Consider the following 19,108-nt stretch of genomic DNA (forward strand, 5'->3'; position numbering starts at 1 on the left):
AATTACACTTGCAAACATCTAGAGCGAGAGTTTAGATAACTAATTTTAGATTTCTTGTTTTAATTTATTTTAATGTCAAATTTTTTTTTTTTTGTCTTCAGTCATTTGACTGGTTTGATGCAGCTCTCCAAGATTCCCTATCTAGGGCTAGTCGTTTCATTTCAGTATACCCTCTACATCCTACATCCCTAACAATTTGTTTTACATATTCCAAACGTGGCCTGCCTACACAATTTTTCCCTTCTACCTGTCCTTCCAAAATTAAAGCGACTATTCCAGGATGCCTTAGTATGTGGCCTATAAGTCTGTCTCTTCTTTTAACTATATTTTTCCAAATGCTTCTTTCTTCATCTATTTGCCGCAATACCTGTTCATTTGTCACTTTATCCACCCATCTGATTTTTAACATTCTCCTATAGCACCACATTTCAAAAGCTTCTAACCTTTTCTTCTCAGATACTCCGATTGTCCAAGTTTCACTTCCATATAAAGCGACACTCCAAACATACACTTTCAAAAATCTTTTCCTGACATTTAAATTAATTTTTGATGTAAACAACTTATATTTCTTACTGAAGGCTCGTTTAGCTTGTGCTATTCGGCATTTTATATCGCTCCTGCTTCGTCCATCTTTAGTAATTCTACTTCCCAAATAACAAAATTCTTCTACCTCCATAATCTTTTCTCCTCCTATTTTCACATTCAGTGGTCCATCTTTGTTATTTCTACTACATTTCATTACTTTTGTTTTGTTCTTGTTTATTTTCATGCGATAGTTCTTGCGTAGGACTTCATCTATGCCGTTCATTGTTTCTTCTAAATCCTTTTTATTCTCGGCTAGAATTACTATATCATCAGCAAATCGTAGCATCTTTATCTTTTCACCTTGTACTGTTACTCCGAATCTAAATTGTTCTTTAACATCATTAACTGCTAGTTCCATGTAAAGATTAAAAAGTAACGGAGATAGAGAACATCCTTGTCGGACTCCCTTTCTTATTATGGCTTCTTTCTTATGTTCTTCAATTGCTACTGTTGCTGTTTGGTTCCTGTACATGTTAGCAATTGTTCTTCTATCTCTGTATTTGAACCCTAATTTTTTTTAAATGCTGAACATTTTATTCCAGTCTACGTTATCGAATGCCTTTTCTAGGTCTATAAACGCCACGTATGTTGGTTTGTTTTTCTTTAATCTTCCTTCTACTATTAATCTGAGGCCTAAAATTGCTTCCCTTGTCGCTATACTTTTCCTGAAACCAAATTGGTCTTCTCCTAACACTTCTTCCACTCTCCTCTCAATTCTTCTGTATAGAATTCTAGTTAAGATTTTTGATGCATGACTAGTTAAACTAATTGTTCTGTATTCTTCACATTTATCTGCCCCTGCTTTCTTTGGTATAATGACTATAACACTTTTTTTGAAGTCTGACGGAAATTCCCCTGTTTCATAAATATTACACACCAGTTTGTATAATCTATCAATCGCCTCCTCCCCTGCACTGCGCAGTAATTCTACAGGTATTCCGTCTATTCCAGGAGCCTTTCTGCCATTTAAATCTTTTAATGCTCTCTTAAATTCAGATCTCAGTATTGTTTCTCCCATTTCATCCTCCTCAACTTCCTCTTCTTCCTCTATAAAACCATTTTCTAATTCATTTCCTCCGTATAACTCTTCAATATATTCCACCCATCTATCGACTTTACCTTTCGTATTATATATAGGTGTACCATCTTTGTTTAACACATTATTAGATTTTAATTTATGTACCGCAAAATTTTCCTTAACTTTCCTGTATGCTCCGTCTATTTTACCAATGTTCATTTCTCTTTCCACTTCTGAACACTTTTCTTTAATCCACTCTTCTTTCGCCAGTTTGCACTTCCTGTTTATAGCATTTCTTAATTGCCGATAGTTCCTTTTACTTTCTTCATCACTAGCATTCTTATATTTTCTACGTTCATCCATCAGCTGCAATATATCGTCTGAAACCCAAGGTTTTCTACCAGTTCTCTTTATTCCGCCTAAGTTTGCTTCTGCTGATTTAAGAATTTCCTTTTTAACATTCTCCCATTCTTCTTCTACATTTTCTATCTTATCTTTTTTACTCAGACCTCTTGCGATGTCCTCCTCAAAAATCTTCTTTATCTCCTCTTCCTCAAGCTTCTCTAAATTCCACCCATTCATCTGACACCTTCTCTTCAGGTTTTTAAACCCCAATCTACATTTCATTATCACCAAATTATGGTCGCTATCAATGTCTGCTCCAGGGTAAGTTTTGCAGTCCACGAGTTGATTTCTAAATCTTTGCTTAACCATGATATAATCTATCTGATACCTTGCAGTATCGCCTGGCTTTTTCCAAGTGTATATTCTTCTATTATGATTTTTAAATTGGGTGTTGGCAATTACTAAATTATACTTCGTGCAAAACTCTATAAGTCGGTCCCCTCTTTCATTCCTTTTGCCCAGCCCATATTCACCCACTATATTTCCTTCCTTGCCTTTTCCAATGCTTGCATTCCAATCTCCAACTATTATTAAATTTTCATCTCCTTTTACGTGTTTAATTGCTTCATCAATCTCTTCGTATACACACTCTACCTCATCATCATCATGGGCGCTTGTAGGCATATAAACGTTAACAATCGTTGTCGGTTTAGGTTTTGATTTTATCCTTATTACAATGATTCTATCGCTATGCGTCTTGAAATACTCCACTCTCCTTCCTATTTTCTTGTTCATCACGAAACCTACTCCTGCCTGCCCATTATTTGACGCTGAGTTAATTACTCTAAAGTCACCCGACCAAAAGTCGCCTTCCTCTTCCCACCGAACCTCACTAATTCCTACTATATCCACGTTTACCCTATCTATTTCCCTTTTTAAATTCTCTAGCCTACCAACCTTTTTTAAGCTTCTAACATTCCACGCTCCGACTCGTAGAATGTTATTTTTTACTTTTCTGGTGACCCCTTCCTTAGTAGTCCCCACCCGGAGATCCGAACGGGGGACTATTTTACCTCCGGAATATTTTACCAAGGAAGGCGCCTCCATTATTGCTTTTGAAAATGCAGAGCCACATTTTCTTGGAAAAAAAAAAACAGCTGTAGTTTTCCATTGCTTTCAGCTGTGCAGTACTCAGAGGACTGAGTGATGTTGATATGGCCGTTTAAGTCATTGTGACTTACGCCCCTAACAACTACTGAAAGAGCTGCTGCCCTCTTTCAGGAATCATTCCTTAGTCTGGCTCTCAACAGATACCTCTCCGATATGGTTGCACCTTCGGTCCAGCTACTCTGTATCCCTGAGCACTCAAGCCCCCTCACCAACGGCAAGGTCTCATGATTCATAGAGGAGGTTAATGTCAAATAAACTGGAAAATAATATTTTTGTGGTGGATGATGATAAAATTTACCATATTAGAACACCCTTTTTTGATTTTTTTTCATAAATTTAGACTATAAATAATAATTGCTATCACTTGATATACAAATTTCCTATCTATTCTACTTACACCTATTGTTGTGTGTTAACACTATTATAAAAATAAAAATTTAATTGAATTATTTTTGGAAAAAGATAGTCTTGATTATATTTCACCAAACAATTAAATTTTAACTATGTAGAAAATACTTTCATAAAATAGAGTAGTTTAAGATTACGTAAAAGTCAAAGAACTTAAGTAAGTTCATACATACATTATTCCCGTTCCATTTTACTGGGTCTGGGTGTTGACTAAGCCTTGCTAGTAGTGCTCTTCTATCCATCCACATTCTCTCTCTACCTCCTGCCTGTTTTCACCTTTATTCTCTACCTCTCTCTTTAACCTGTCTTACCATCTTCCAATAGCCTTCCTCTTAAACGTTTTGCTATACCTTGGATCTCCTCCATTTATCTCAAGGTTTTCTCTTCAACCATTCTCCTGAGATGTCCAGATCACTGTACTTGAAGCCTTCCAATTCTTTTTCTTACACTATTTACTCCCAATCCATTCCTTAATACTACATTCCATATTCTTTTTCTTCTTGTTATTCCCATTATGCCATGTATCAAATTTCATTTCCCCTGCCTATAGACGTCTCCAATTGTATAACTTTATTGACAGACTGTTGATCTTTTCCTCAACAAAATTTTCATAAAAGTTGTTTTAATTTTTTTAGAATTTTTAAACAATTCTTTTTTAAATTAATTTTTTTTTTGTTAGGGATTATTTCTTTATAAATAATCTTTTCCCAAATTTTCCCCTACAAAGTATTGAAGCCCCTAAAATATAAAATGTCTTTATTCAAAATTTGGCAATTTTGATGCTTAAATCTTATTTCGGTCATCATTACTTGACCAAAATTGGTAATCATTACTTGACTCGAGAAAGTCATTGCCTGCCTTTTTTTTATAATTAAAATTAATTTCTTACATTATTGTTATTTATTTGTTTAAACATTAGTATTCATTTACTGAGAATAAATTTTGTATGAATATAATAAGCTGCTCTTCAATTCTCTAGTTAAATTATTAATATCAATAGATTAATAAGCAGTTCTTATTTCATAGTCCTATTTTGTTTTTAAGGATTATATTTTTAAATTGTTGTAAAAATAGAATTATATTGTTTTATTTTTAATGCAAATATATATTTTATTGATTGCTTTAACGAAATATATTTTGTAGAATGCGTTTGATGTATAATAAAATAATAACCTTTCAGAAAATTGATTTATATTCTGTTTTATGAAGTTTATTTTATCTTTTATTTCATGAAACAACATTGAATCATTGAAAAGGATGAAAAATATTATAAAACCTTTGAATAACAGCAAAAAAAAAATCTTAAAGTATAAGGGGAACAACTGAAGGAAAAAACATTTCTTTCTAAACAAAGCTAAATTGAAATGAATGCTGTTACTTCTACTGAACCGATATAAAATCTTCTGAATTCTTGAAAAATTATTCAATCCTGACATTTAACCATAATTTAATTTTTCTTTTTCTTTCCTTTTTCTCTTCAACAAAACAATTTTTTAATTTGTTTGAAAAATATTCTTCATGTTTACTATGAATACAAACATATCATTTTTATGAAATGATTTTTATCAAATTTCTGTTCATTATCACAGATTAAAATATATGTTATATTGTACACATACACATGTTAGTATAAAATTTACCTCTAGTAAAACCATTTCCAAACTTAGAAACCAGCGTGACCCCTAATTGATATCAAACAAAAAATCATAAGTTTTTTCATTATCTGACCTACAAAAAGAAAATCATGAGATAAAAACAAATTATTAAAATATACCCATAATGTTTTTAAATTTTTTAAAAAAATTTATGAAAATTAAAAATGAAGTTTTGAATTTATCATTAAAATTGCATCTCGATATTTTGAACAAATGTTAAGTACATAAACATGAAAGAACACAAAAAGTAATTTATAAAAATAAATTTTGATCATATTTACCAAAATAGATATTTGAAAATTTGAACAACTAATTAATTACTGAACATAATCTTTGTCAACTAACTACAGAAATAAACATCTCAGAAATTAAAAAGTAGTAATATAATTTTTATGTGAAATTACAAAATAGGTGGCAGGCGACAAAGTTGTTATACTTTCCTGGTATTGGTTATTTATTCTTATACAGTGGAAAAATAATGGTACATGAAAAAAGTTTAAAAAATTCATAAAATTGATATATTTTACTTTTTTCTACTTCCCCATCCTGAAAATCACGTACAAAAAACATTTTTTTTAACATGTTAAACTGAAGAAGCTAAAAAATTCCACTGAAAAATGGACAACCAATAAGAAGTTACTAAAGATTTCTTTTTTTGGGAGGGAATGATGAATTAGGATGAAATTTTATTATAATATTATTATTAAAAGTTTAAATAAACCAAAAAAGTTTTAAAAGATAAAAAAATCAATATTTTTAAACTTTGGTCAGCTTTGGTCGACTTTGACCCTCAAAGTATGTTTTTTTTGGGTCACTTGTACTACTACTACTACCGATACTGATACTGATACCGCCATCACCACCACCATCACTGTGCTTCGAAAGACTGCTTAAAAAAAAGTTTGGTTAAAAAACGTGCAATAAATAAAAATATAGCTTTTTTCAATTTTTTGAGAAGGGGGTTGGGGGGATATTTTTTTTGGTAATAGTAAAATAAGGTCATGCATAATATAAAACCGGATTATATTTGCAAAAGTTTTAGAATTGTTTCTAAAGAAACTATCATGATACACAAGTTTCTATGCCAAATTTCATCAAAATTGGTTTATCCAGTCCAACTTTATTATGCTTCATCAAACTTGCCAATACACATACATACAAACATTACTCCTCTTGAGTTTTTTGTGTTTTGTGGTTCCTAGGTCATGAAACATCAAGAAATGCAAAAAACCCATACCTCATTTTTAAACTGATTACCATACTTTCCTTCTTGCAGCATAAATCTAGAGCTGTGAAGCTAGAAAAGTAAAAAAATTAAAAAATCAATCTAGAACAGTCAAGTCCCAACCTAAAATCAAAATTAGTGTGTAAAAAGTGTATTAAAATTTTTTAATTATCATAGAAAAATAATTCTGGTACCATTTAAGAAAATAAGGTACATCACAGAATTCTTCTCTTTTCCAGTCCAAACTTATCTGTAAATCTTTGTCAGTTGACAGCATTCTGTTAACTTATCCACAGATTGCATTGTATACCTTAGTAATTGCAAATTGAAATTCAAAAACCTTTATGACTTCAAAAAAGTACTTTATATATATATATTTTTTATGTTAATTAATTGGATAGATTAAATTGCAGGGATGGGTAAAAAACATTGACTTCTCACTTTAATTATTAATTTCAATTTACTGATAAAGAACAGAAAACAATTATTGTTTCTTTATTGAATTACATCATTTTGTATGTTTAAAAAAAAATAAAATAATTTTATTTATGAGACCTTAAAAAATTGGACTTAACAAACAGAAAGACTGAATCACTTTAAGTTACCATCAGTTCCCCATCACATACTCTCAAAAGTTGAGAGCCCAAGGTCTAAAATCAGTACTTAGCTGACATTACTGAATCCATTTTTGATTGTAGTTAGTTTTATTTAGCTCTAGTTGAGTATGTGCACACGTGCGCGTGCGCGCACACACACACATACACAAATAAACACTATTTGTTCATTCAGTTATTAACAGTTAGTTAATGTATAAAAGTAATGGTCATTTCATTTTTTTCACTGATTCATAAATACCAAGTTGTAGTAAAACAGTGGTATCAGATCACCTTCTGTGACAACTAAGATTGATCTTCTGTTACTATAATATATATATATATATAATCTTTATATTATTTGTATATATATATATATATAAGTTATGTGAAATAACTTTTAGTTGTAAGATTATATGCGGTTTTATATGCAGATTATATGCATTAAATGCAGTTTTTTTTACAAAAATATTTTTAAAAACCACTATTTGAATTGCTACGAGAAAACTATTAATACAGAAAATTTCTGTATTAATACAGAAAATTAACTTAAATTTTCTGTATTAATAATTTTCTCGTAGCAATTCAAATAGTGGTTTTTAAAAATATTTTTGTAAAAAAACTGCATTTTGAAATTACTTATATAATCTTACAACTAACTCAATAACAACTTCTTTTTATTGTAATAAATCATATAAAAAAAACAAATATTTATTTTTCTTTAATGAATACTTTTCAGTGGATGACATCAATAACTGTTTTGAGTATTAATTTTATAGATATATCTATTACAACATTCTAAATGAACATTAATGTATATTTAAAAACAGATTGAAATGGATCTGAATGAAAATGAAGGAAAAGCTAAAAAAAGTGTAATGACAAAAACCATTAGCTGTTGTACTGATGCTGAAATTGTATGCTGTCAAAGAGAATGAATAGCTTGTTTTGTAAAATGAAGAAAAGTCAAACAAACATTGCTTTTACATAATATGTATCGTAACTAATCAAAATGCTACTTAGTACCAAAAAATAATAAAATAATAGACATTAAAACAAATTATATTTTTAATAATATGATTTTATTTTTTTAAACTAAGTCTAATATATGTCTAACTAATTATTTGAGCATAAATTTTATTGTGTATGCATATATTATTTTTAAACTTGTTTTACTCATAGTAGTTAATTGAGGTTCTGTTACACAATATTTTTTCTTTTATTTAATTAAATGCATTGATTTGCCAGTGATTCTTTATTTGAATTATTGTTCTTTTATATTTGATTATCAGTTATTATATTACACCTGATAGCTTTTCACTACCCATCCCTCTTTTTATCCTTGTTCCTTTTTTCCCCTCATTATTAATCTTGTAGGTGCAGATCTCACCCACCCCTGCTATAATTCTTGTACAATGACTGCAAAATAAGCTTAATGTTTGACAGTCTGTCAGGCTAAGATGGTTTCCTAATTATCCCTCCAAAAAAAGTAATTGACCTGCATTACATTATTTTTCACATTAAAAAATGTTATGTGAATAACGAAATTGAGGACGGAATTTAAGAAATGCAAAAAGTTATTGATTTACTAATAACTAATTAGTTTTTCTCTTGATTATATGTAATTAACTTAACTGTTTTCCCCTTGATTGATGACAGTTAACTGTCACCATTGTGAAGACACACCACTTTATTCTACAATGTGACAATCATATTTTCAGATAGAATTAGTAGAGAGTAGAGAAATTCATCAATTTGATATTACAATTACTTCCCATCAAATTGTGTAAAGAAGCTGTGCTTTATAATCATTGTGAAGATTAATTACAAATGATTTATATTAATTTCTTAATAGATATATTATTTGAATAATTGAAATCTAATTAGAGAGGAGGTTGATACAGGATGAGATATGTAGTCATATATATATATGTTCATAGCAGGTAAATAACTAGGGAGTTATTTGAGTGGACAAACTGGTGAGCTCGATTGGCAACAGAAATAATTGATGTTGTATCCTTCTCTTTTTAACTGTATGTAGACAATTAGCAAATTGATCCCCTTCTCTGATCCTCATCCCTAACTTATCATTCCCTTCTAACTTTATCCCTTTGTTTCAACCTACACACTCATTCTTCAAAAAATCTACCCTTCCCAATCAATGCTTTTATCTTGCTGTAGCTTAATGATTTATTTATCTCTCGTTAGTACTACCATTTTATTTTAACTTGTCATTCAATTAGTCTTTTCGTTCGTGACCAGTTAACTAAGCAACCAATTTAAAATTTTTGCTTACACACACTTGCACACAAATACAGTACTTCAGGATTTTAATTCATTATTCATAACTGGTTTTAGCTAATTACTGAATTTTTGTTTTTAAATAGAATTATTCTAACAGCAATAATGTTTTGATTAATAACTAAAAAATCTTTGCGCTGTTAAATTATAATTTATTGTATATTTAAATTTTTTCTATATTTAGTTACGATAATATAAATTATACATATAATTGAGATTTAATAAAGTAAGATTTATCAACCATAGATTTACCAACCAGTCAAGTGACTGAAGACAAAAAAAAAATCAACCATTTACTTTTATTAATGATTCCTGGTATAAGATTTTACTGGCATATTGTTAATGAAATGAAATAAAATAACTGATTAAAACTAAAATATGCGCATAACTGTGCTGAATATCTAAGTTTTCATTTTTTACTAACATTTTTTTGATTCAGTTGAAAATTTGTGAAATAATCTTATCACCTTTAAACTGGTGGTATTTTGAGCTTTCCACCTAATTCTGAGGTATTTTTTACTTTCAGATAAACTTTTTAAGTATTTTTCATACTTTTTAAGATTAAATTATATTTTAATATTATGTACCATTTATCTAAATTGCACCTATTTCGTTAAATTAAATAAAATCTGATGTGGACACCTCATGACTTCCTTGTACACCTAGTAAATTACTTTTTTTTATATTTTTGCATTTTTTATTTTTTTATTATTTTTTCATATATATTTTTTATTATTATTATTGGACTATTATTTACTGTAAATTTGTTTTTACAATCACAGATTAATAATTATTACTAATAAATTAATATATTTAAATTAAAAAAAAGTTAAAAAAAAGAAAAGTAAATGAAGTTGGATTCTTGCCAACGTGCCTTCCCCTTATAAGATCCAAATAATTCATTAATTAAAATTTTATTGGGCTATAACTCTGGAATCAATGAAAATAAATACCACTTATAATATATTGTTGAAAAGCTTTCAGTGAGGACTTATTACTGCAATTAAGAAAACGTCCAAAGTCCAAAAAATTTGGATTTTGGGCTTTTTTGGACACTTTTGATCCAGTCGTTGCAATCAAAAGGGGAGTTGCACAGCTAGATGTTACAGCAGTCCTAAATACACAATTTCAACGTTCTATGGTTAATTGTTTTTGAGTTATGCGAGATACAATATAGACGTCACCCCAAAACTAGTCAAAATGGATTCAGGGATAGTCAAGGTGGATATTTCCATTGAAATCTGAAAACTGAAATTTTTCACGATTACAATACTTCCTTGTACAAAGTACTACCAATATGTGAGGTACATGAATGAGATCAAATTGCACTAATTAATGGTATTTGACCACTTACGTTTTGTGATTTAGAATGTGTTTAATTGCCCAGAAATTTAGTTTAATGTCATTATTTCATATTCTGTCCTTTTTTCCATCAATTTTTTTTTAAAATAATTTTTTGAACGTTGTTCGGTACATGCAAGTTGTATACATATATTACCAACTTATTGTGTTTTCTAATTCATCTGTATCATTTCTCCTTTTTTTTTTACAGCATAAAACTCTATAAAGCTTTTGTTATTATTCTGTTTGATTACTTTCACTTGGCTTGATTTTTATTTAAATATTATACATATAATATAAAGTTGTATATTTATTATAATATAGCAAAATAAAAAAAGAAGAAATCAATTAAACTTCCCTGTCATTAATATGTAATCTGTATAAGAAATGAATTTATATTCATTGTCAAGTGTTGAGTAAAATAGTATGTTAGATCTTTAACAGTTAGAATTAATTATGACCGTAAATGCATATCTGAGAAACAAGTATTTTCTGTGGATATATGACACTTAATTATAGAATTCTATATTATATGTACCTGTACCGACATATGACATTATATAGCAAACAAAGTTCTTTATTCTGTATTGATAATATTATTAGTATTATAGATGTAGATTGACGGGATGAAATTTGTCAGTGGAAATCAATTTAATTCTGTAATTGCAAATGACAGAAATTATTATCTGCTGCTGACAATTAGTTCCATATGGTTTGATTGCATGACAGCAATACCATTCACCAGGGGGTGTGTGTGTTGAGAACAGAGTATGCTGGTGTGTATGTCAGTGTATTTATGTGTATGTGTCCATAGAGGCCAGTTCCATTCCAGTCTTGTAGTGTCGTGTTGTAATTGTTGACAGAGTTATTAGCTTAATATGTTAATTATATCACAATAATTAATTGATTCCATTAGTCGAACATGTACTCCTGTCATCATTTTTATTGAATAACAGATGGAATAATAAATTCTTATATGCATTATTTTACATGCTACTCATATTATTGATTTTTTTAAGTTTACATGATTTCTATGTTACATATTCCAAATCATTTAACTTTATTTTACTTTTTAATTTATATAAACATTAAGTATAGAAGATAATTAGTATAAGTTACATCCACACAGCACATTTTTGTTCAGAATTAACTATAAAAAAAGCAATATGGCCACCCTTTCTTTACTTTCAAAGTATAGAAGATAAAAGATATTAAATTAAAACAATCACACCATTTACTCTTTTTTTTATGAATATCTTAAAACATTAAACATTTTATAAATGAATTTTTTCAAACATTTTGCTGAGCAGTAAAAAATAGTTATATTAAAAAGTACATACTCAATAACATCTATATTTTTAAACAATCTTAACAACTTTTTTCATATCATCAATATTATATCATATCATTCAATATTTTTTCATATCATTCAATATTATATCATCAGTTGAGTCAGTATATTATATCTCAGTCATATTGTATCTCATTGAGTCAGTCAAATGTGCCTAAAATTGATTTCGATGTAGGTTATGTAGCTTCTTTAAATGAGGACCTGATTATCTTTTTTATCTACTTATCCAGCATTTCTGAAATAAGAATACCATTAAGCAATATTTTGAATTACATATCACAATGATAGGTGTGTATCAGTACACAAATGTACACATTTGTGTTCTGATCTTAGAGGGAATACAACTGTTATATGTTCTTTCACATGAACACTTGTATGACCTTCTTTAAACTCACTACACCATTGCCCAACAGACTTAAAGCTATGTGCATGTGCAATCAGTGTTGCCAATCGCTATTTATAACTCATCAGCTCTTACTTTTGAACCACACCTCTCATACAAACAAATATTCTTAAGAAATAACCAAATTTTCAGAAAAGAAGGTTGATATGTAATTCAAACCATTCACCTAATGCACATGATTATTAAGCAAACAAAAGTTTTACAAATACAGCAACTCGTGAAAGTATAAATTAAACTACAGTAAGTCAACTAAATACAACATTGATCTGTCACTACAATACTACATTGCACATGCACCAAGTAATAACAAAGAACACAAAATACTGTGGTCAACAACAGAATCAACTTTTGCAGATCATCTCATAAAAACACCATGAACACACTGCTATTAAACATAACAATCACATGTTTTTGCACAACATAAAAGTCAAATTTGAACTGAATTTAATTCAATAATATAAGTTTGTTACAAAAAATTTGACCTCATACTAAATGGGTTTCCTAAATACTTTAAGACAAATACCACTAACAACAGTACCATCAGCACAATACCACTGATATATTTTCAGATAAGGAAGTAAGTTATGATTATTTTAAGTTTAAACCTTATTTTCCCCTTGTGCTGCTCTATGAAAGAAAGTAAGTGGTTAATAGGAATTATTTCTTGAATTTTTTTGGAGGTCTGGTCAAAAATCTGAGTTGTCAACAAAATTGAATTGAATTGTTGAGTCAATAAGCAATAGTTGTTTTCCATACTTCATTGTTGAATTTTAATACTGAAATGAATACTTTTGGCAAAAATTAGGAGGAAACAAAATGAGATTTCTTTTGATTTATTAGTGTATCTTAAGTAAGATAATTTACTGAAAAAAGACTGAGTTTTTCACTGAATAAAAATTAAATTAATAAATTACAGTTAATAAACACAAAACACCTCTCACCAACAATTGAATTCAACGCGTTCAAGTGCTTTCGAAATTAAATCCATCTTCAGGAATTCTCATATTCATCCTATTTATAACATTAATTAAAACTTTACATGTAAAATTATAAGAAAATTGTGATATTTACTTAAAATATAGCAGTTTTTTGTTGTGTTTTAACACAACAGTTGAGACCACCAAATTGACAGGACGTTACATAATTTTAAAAAAATGATGACCAACTGGTATGTTTTAAGTAAATATCATGATTTTCTTATAATTTTAAATGTGAAATCTTATTTAATGTTACAAATAGGATGAATATGAGAGTTCCTGAAGATGGAATTTAATTCCAAAAGCGCTTGAACACGTCGAATTCAATTGTTGGTAACCGGTTTTTTATGTATATTAACTATAATTATATACTTATACCAATGAGACATACTTAACAAAATTATTATAAATTAATAAAATAGGTGTTCATAAATTATTTCATTTATATTTTTTATTTTGAGCAATTTTTAATAATTGTGATATCTAATTATAACAATTGTCCAATACATGTAGTTATTTTACATAAAGAAATGCATCTTATAAAAAAACCAATATTATAAAAAAAAATATTTTGGAATTGCTGGGAACTTGATTATACAGTAAATAATATTTTAAGGTTGGAGGGAAATCGAAGATTATTTGGAAATGTTTTCATGCAGTTAACAAGTTATCAAAAATTGAATATTATATAGCCATATGATACTTGAACTCAGTTTTAATTTTAGAAGACTTTATGGGTTAATGAAATGATTGAATGCAATATGTTTATCAAAATTATTTTATAAATCATACAAATTAATCTGACTTTGGTTCTTTTTTTCCAGTTTTACGAGAGGATTTTAGAGCTGAACCTAAAGATACAAGAGTAGCAGCTGGGGAAACTGCACTTTTGGAATGTGGTCCACCAAAAGGACATCCAGAACCAACTCTTCTGTGGAAAAAGGATGACATATTTTTGGATCTTGACTCTTCCAAGAGGTAAATAAATCAATTTTTTTACCCAATCTTCCATTTTTTCATTAAAATTATTATCAATGAAATATAATTTTATATATTATATCACTAGATTAGTAGCTGCAGTAAGATTAGTTAGGATATACAAAAACTCTCCTTAAAGTGATTGTCTCTTCCTTCTCGGGTGTTCTAATTCAAATATGGATACATATTTTTTCATTAAGTGTATAGCAATTCTAATTATCTGGAAAACCAATAACTCCATTTTCCTTAGTCTAATAGTTTCATTAGACCTGGAACATGACATTTAGTAGCTTCGTAGAAAATAGTGATATGATTCTGAATAAAATACAAGTAACTGAAATGACATTTAAATTGATTTTCACAATGTAATGAAGTTAAACGTGTGTATTTTCCTTTTGGATATATAATTATTGGTCATAATATTTAGTATTCAATGATTATAGGAGGTGATCATTGGATGCCCTTCAAATTAGCATAAAGTAACAACCTAGATTGAATCCAAAACCTGTTAGTTCTGCACTTTTATTTGAGTTTGTTTTGCAAAATTTTATAAAATAATTTCTTAAATTTGTTCATACAATAACAATAAAATTTTAATATGCTTGCTGTTTTGAATAGTAGTAAATGTTTTAGGCATACTTTTAGCATACTCAAGCAATTATCAAAAAATTATTGAAAAGTAATTGCTTTAAAATAACTATTTTTCAAAGCTGAACTTTGTGTGTTCCATTTGTGTATGTTTTCCTATTTTTACCACATTTACCTTTGTGTTTGTTTATTTTAAAGTTTCTCAATACTTTAATTTTTATTTTCTGTTTTTTTTTTCATTCTTCTTATTCATAACACATTGATGCAGTTCAAAGATTAGAGACCAATAATTAATGTTGAAAGTATTCTAGATTAATTTTTATTTTATTTTTTAATGTGTACGTTGCAATTTGTTCAACTAGTGAATACTAGCAACCTTCATGACCAAATGAGATGAGGATGATGTGTATGGCATGTAAATGAGGTGTAGTCTTGTACAAACTCAGCCTGACCATTTCTTAACCCATCGGGTTGGTCTAGTGGTGAACGCGTCTTCCCAAATCAGCTGATTTGGAAGCCGAGAGTTCCAGCGTTCAAGTCCTAGTAAAGCCAGTTATTTTTACACGGATTTGAATACTAGATCATGGATACCGGTGTTCTTTGGTGGTTGGGTTTCAATTAACCACACATCTCAGGAATAGTCGAACTGAGAATGTACAAGACTACACTTCATTTACACTCATACTCATACATCATCCTCATTCATCCTCTGAAGTATTATCTAAACAGTAGTTACCGGAGGCTAAACAGGAAAAGAGAGAGAGGCTGACCATTCCTTAAACGTGTTGTTAATTGAACCCCAACCACCAAAGTACACTGGTATCCACTCTCTAGTATTCAAATCCATATAAAAGCAACTGGCTTTACCTAGAATTTGAATCTCAGAACCTTCAACTTTGAAAATCAGATGTTAAACAACTGATTTGTGATGAGTTAAACACTAGATCAGTCTGGTGGGCTCTAGTCTAATTTGAGTATTTTTTTTTTACTGATAATGTGCATACATGTAAATAATAATGAACTTGAACATTTCTTCAAAGATTCATATTTTAGTGTTCAGTAATTTTTTAATTTTATTTCATAAAATTTTTATTTTTCACTTTTCATTTCTTAATTGTTATCAGTTTTTATCATGTAAAATTATGATTTTTGTGAATTAATTTGAACTTTAATGTATATTCTTACTTATTAATTAATAGTTTTGTTCTTTCTAATGCTGTTCTGATTTAGGTTTTTTTCAGGTTTTTGCTTGGTCCGTCCAGGTAATGCTGATGCAGTTCTTTTTTTGTTCATATAATAGCAAACATTCCTGATATAATCTATAATTTTTTTTTTTTATTAAATAATGTATTTATTATAAATATCAACAAAAATAATTGTTGAAAATTTGACATCACTACAAGTAATTTTTGAGAAATTATTGAAAAAGATCACTTTTTTAATTTTGTCTGTATTATTGGTTGCAACAATAGAAATACTGATTTGAAAAATTGCAAATTGATGCAATGTCAAGTTTTCATTAGAAAAACTGATTAAATACAACATTGCTAAAATAGGTATTGAAAAAAAATTGCTGTACAAGTTGATAAAGTACTTACATGCATGCTGATTCTCTACTGATTACCCAAGAATGGTTCAGTCACATTTGAAAGTACATTTTTTATTTTTAAGTTTTCTAAACAGTTAGTTTAATCAGATTAGTATGCAATAAATTACATAAAAGAATTGTGTGGGATGTGTACTCTATGGATAAAAAAGAACTGTCTCAGAATTTGCCTAGATTGATCAGGGGAAATAATGGTAAATTTTGATTAAACATCACAAAATACACTATTACTTATCAAAACAAGTGGAAGTGGTTAAAATGTAATAAATATATGAAATAATGCTAAAGTAAATATGTGAAGACACTAAATATAAAAAAATATTATAAGAAAAAAATTACCAATGGAAATTTAATTTGTTGATGGAAATTATTTGATGATATCTTATTCGTTTTTAAATGAAGATACAGAAAGTTAGGATTTTAACAAATTAGTATTATTTAAAAACTCATCAACAAGGTAAATATTTTTTCTGTAAAAGAAAATCTTATTTATTTGGCAGAAAGTCCTTCTAAATGGTTAAATTATTCATTTAAAGCCCATTTTCATAAGTCCATTTTCCCATAAGCCCATAATAAGCCCATTTTCATAAGTCAAAATCTTGTATTGGGTTTCATGAAAATAGTTCTGTTCTGTTATTTGATAGAAATTGATATTGCTATTTTTAAGAATTAATGAATATTGTTTTTAGTAAAAACACTCTGGGATAATATAAAATTTTTAATTTACTAAATTTTTGTTTGTGTGATTCATATTTATGGATGTTAGTGATCTAACAGGTCATTTTTATGACTGAAAACCTATTCTGACCTTATGAGAGCCCAAGAAATTATATACAACATATAGAAATATACACAGGCATAATAAATGTTTAATAATGATGCTTATTGTTATATTAAGACATTTCAAAGCAAAACAAAACAATTCACCTGAAGTACTATGCGTCAAGGTTAAAAAAGTTCAGTTGAGGTACAGATTGGGGATGGATTATTACTTCTTTCTACCAACAATGTCCCATTGTGATATATATCCTCTCTACTGTATTAATAGTAGTGCCAACACTACTTCATAGATTTCAGATAGTGCTACTATGCATATATAGTACACGGTTATGTTTTTTAAACTTTTTATGCCAAAATACTCGAAAACAATTCTGTTGTCTGATTTGAGAGAGCTGGTAATTGTATATATATATAAACAGATGCGCGCGTGCATGTACACATCTGTCTTACAAATAAACAGACACAAGCGCAAACCTTTTACAAATAATTGTATGTGTGGCACACACACAACATACACATACACACATTCATATACATAAAAAGAAAGTTCATTTTTTAATAGCAATATTATAAGGCACTCTTATATGTAAATAATGGTTGTATCTAAGAAAAAAGGTTGTTATTATACTGTATAACATTAAAACCACAATCAGCAGAAAATATAATAACATTAAATTAATCATATCAGCTCTATTTTATTCAGATTTACATTTAATATGTTTTATTTTACTTTGTTTTTTATTTTCCATTTGAAAAAAAATAACAGTTGGTATTTAATTAAACTAATTTATTTATATTTAACTAATTCCAGAATTCGAGTGGTTGATGGTGGTAATTTGATGATTACTGAGGTCAGACCAAGCGATAAAGGAACTTATCAATGCCTTGTACAAAACATTGTTGGTTCAAGAGAATCTAGTCCAGCTAAACTGACTGTTCATGGTAATTATTGGCTATTTAGTTTGTTTTATGTAACTTTTTTTTACTTGTAGTTTATTTATTAATTGTTATTTACTGTAAGCAGTTCACTAGTTTTTTAATGAAACAAAATAGTGAAAATATTTTATAATTATTATTTGATTTTTTTATCTCCTTGTACTATTTGATAAAAATCATTGACTTTATTGAGATTTGAACTTTGTTACTAAACAATTTTAAATTCAGTATACAGGCAGTAAACTGACTGTCTTAAAATTTTCATAATTCATATTAATATAAGAATTATGAAAATTATAAAATCTTAGCTATTATAAAAATTCTATTATAAAAATCATAGCCACTCTTTTAGTGGGTATGATTTCTTTCTGTAATTATTAATAAGCATGTACGTAAGGATATTTCATGTATATTTTGTTGTATTTATATGAAAATGTAACAGCCCAGTGAATTTTATAACACTAACAATATATTATTGTGTTAAATTAGCTAAATTGTGTGAATTATTGTCAAATTTTCCCCTCTTTAAACAGCTGCAATAAATTTTTTATGGTTGTGTGATTTTGTATGGTACTGGCTTTATTCCAAATCCTGAATTGTATTTTATCACTTACAGTTGGTAGAGATATTTATTTGATGCATTATAACTACAGCAGTAGCAAAAACATCACAAAATATTTATGGATTTTTTTTAGTAAGTAAACAAAGGAAAGTGTTTTATAAATATTACATTAAAATTTCTCTATTAATAATATATACTGTTAAATTATAAATTGATTATTTATTATTCTTTAAAAAGGAATAATTCTTATAATCATACAAAAATATAATTTTTTGGTATTTATATA

General features: G+C 28.3%; 1 protein-coding gene across 1 annotated transcript in view; it reads left to right on the top strand.

Annotated features, from left to right (window-relative positions):
- The window catches only part of LOC142326860 (roundabout homolog 2-like), a 1,022,566-nt gene that overhangs the window by 945,607 nt on the left and 57,851 nt on the right, over positions 1-19,108 (top strand). The window contains exons 3-4 of the mRNA XM_075369594.1: positions 14,197-14,350; positions 18,136-18,266. Coding sequence (XP_075225709.1) covers positions 14,197-14,350; positions 18,136-18,266 — 285 coding nt within the window. The remainder of the gene's footprint in view (positions 1-14,196; positions 14,351-18,135; positions 18,267-19,108) is intronic.

This window comes from Lycorma delicatula, chromosome 6 (assembly GCF_047948215.1).
Source record: "Lycorma delicatula isolate Av1 chromosome 6, ASM4794821v1, whole genome shotgun sequence".
NCBI lineage: Eukaryota > Metazoa > Arthropoda > Insecta > Hemiptera > Fulgoridae > Lycorma > Lycorma delicatula.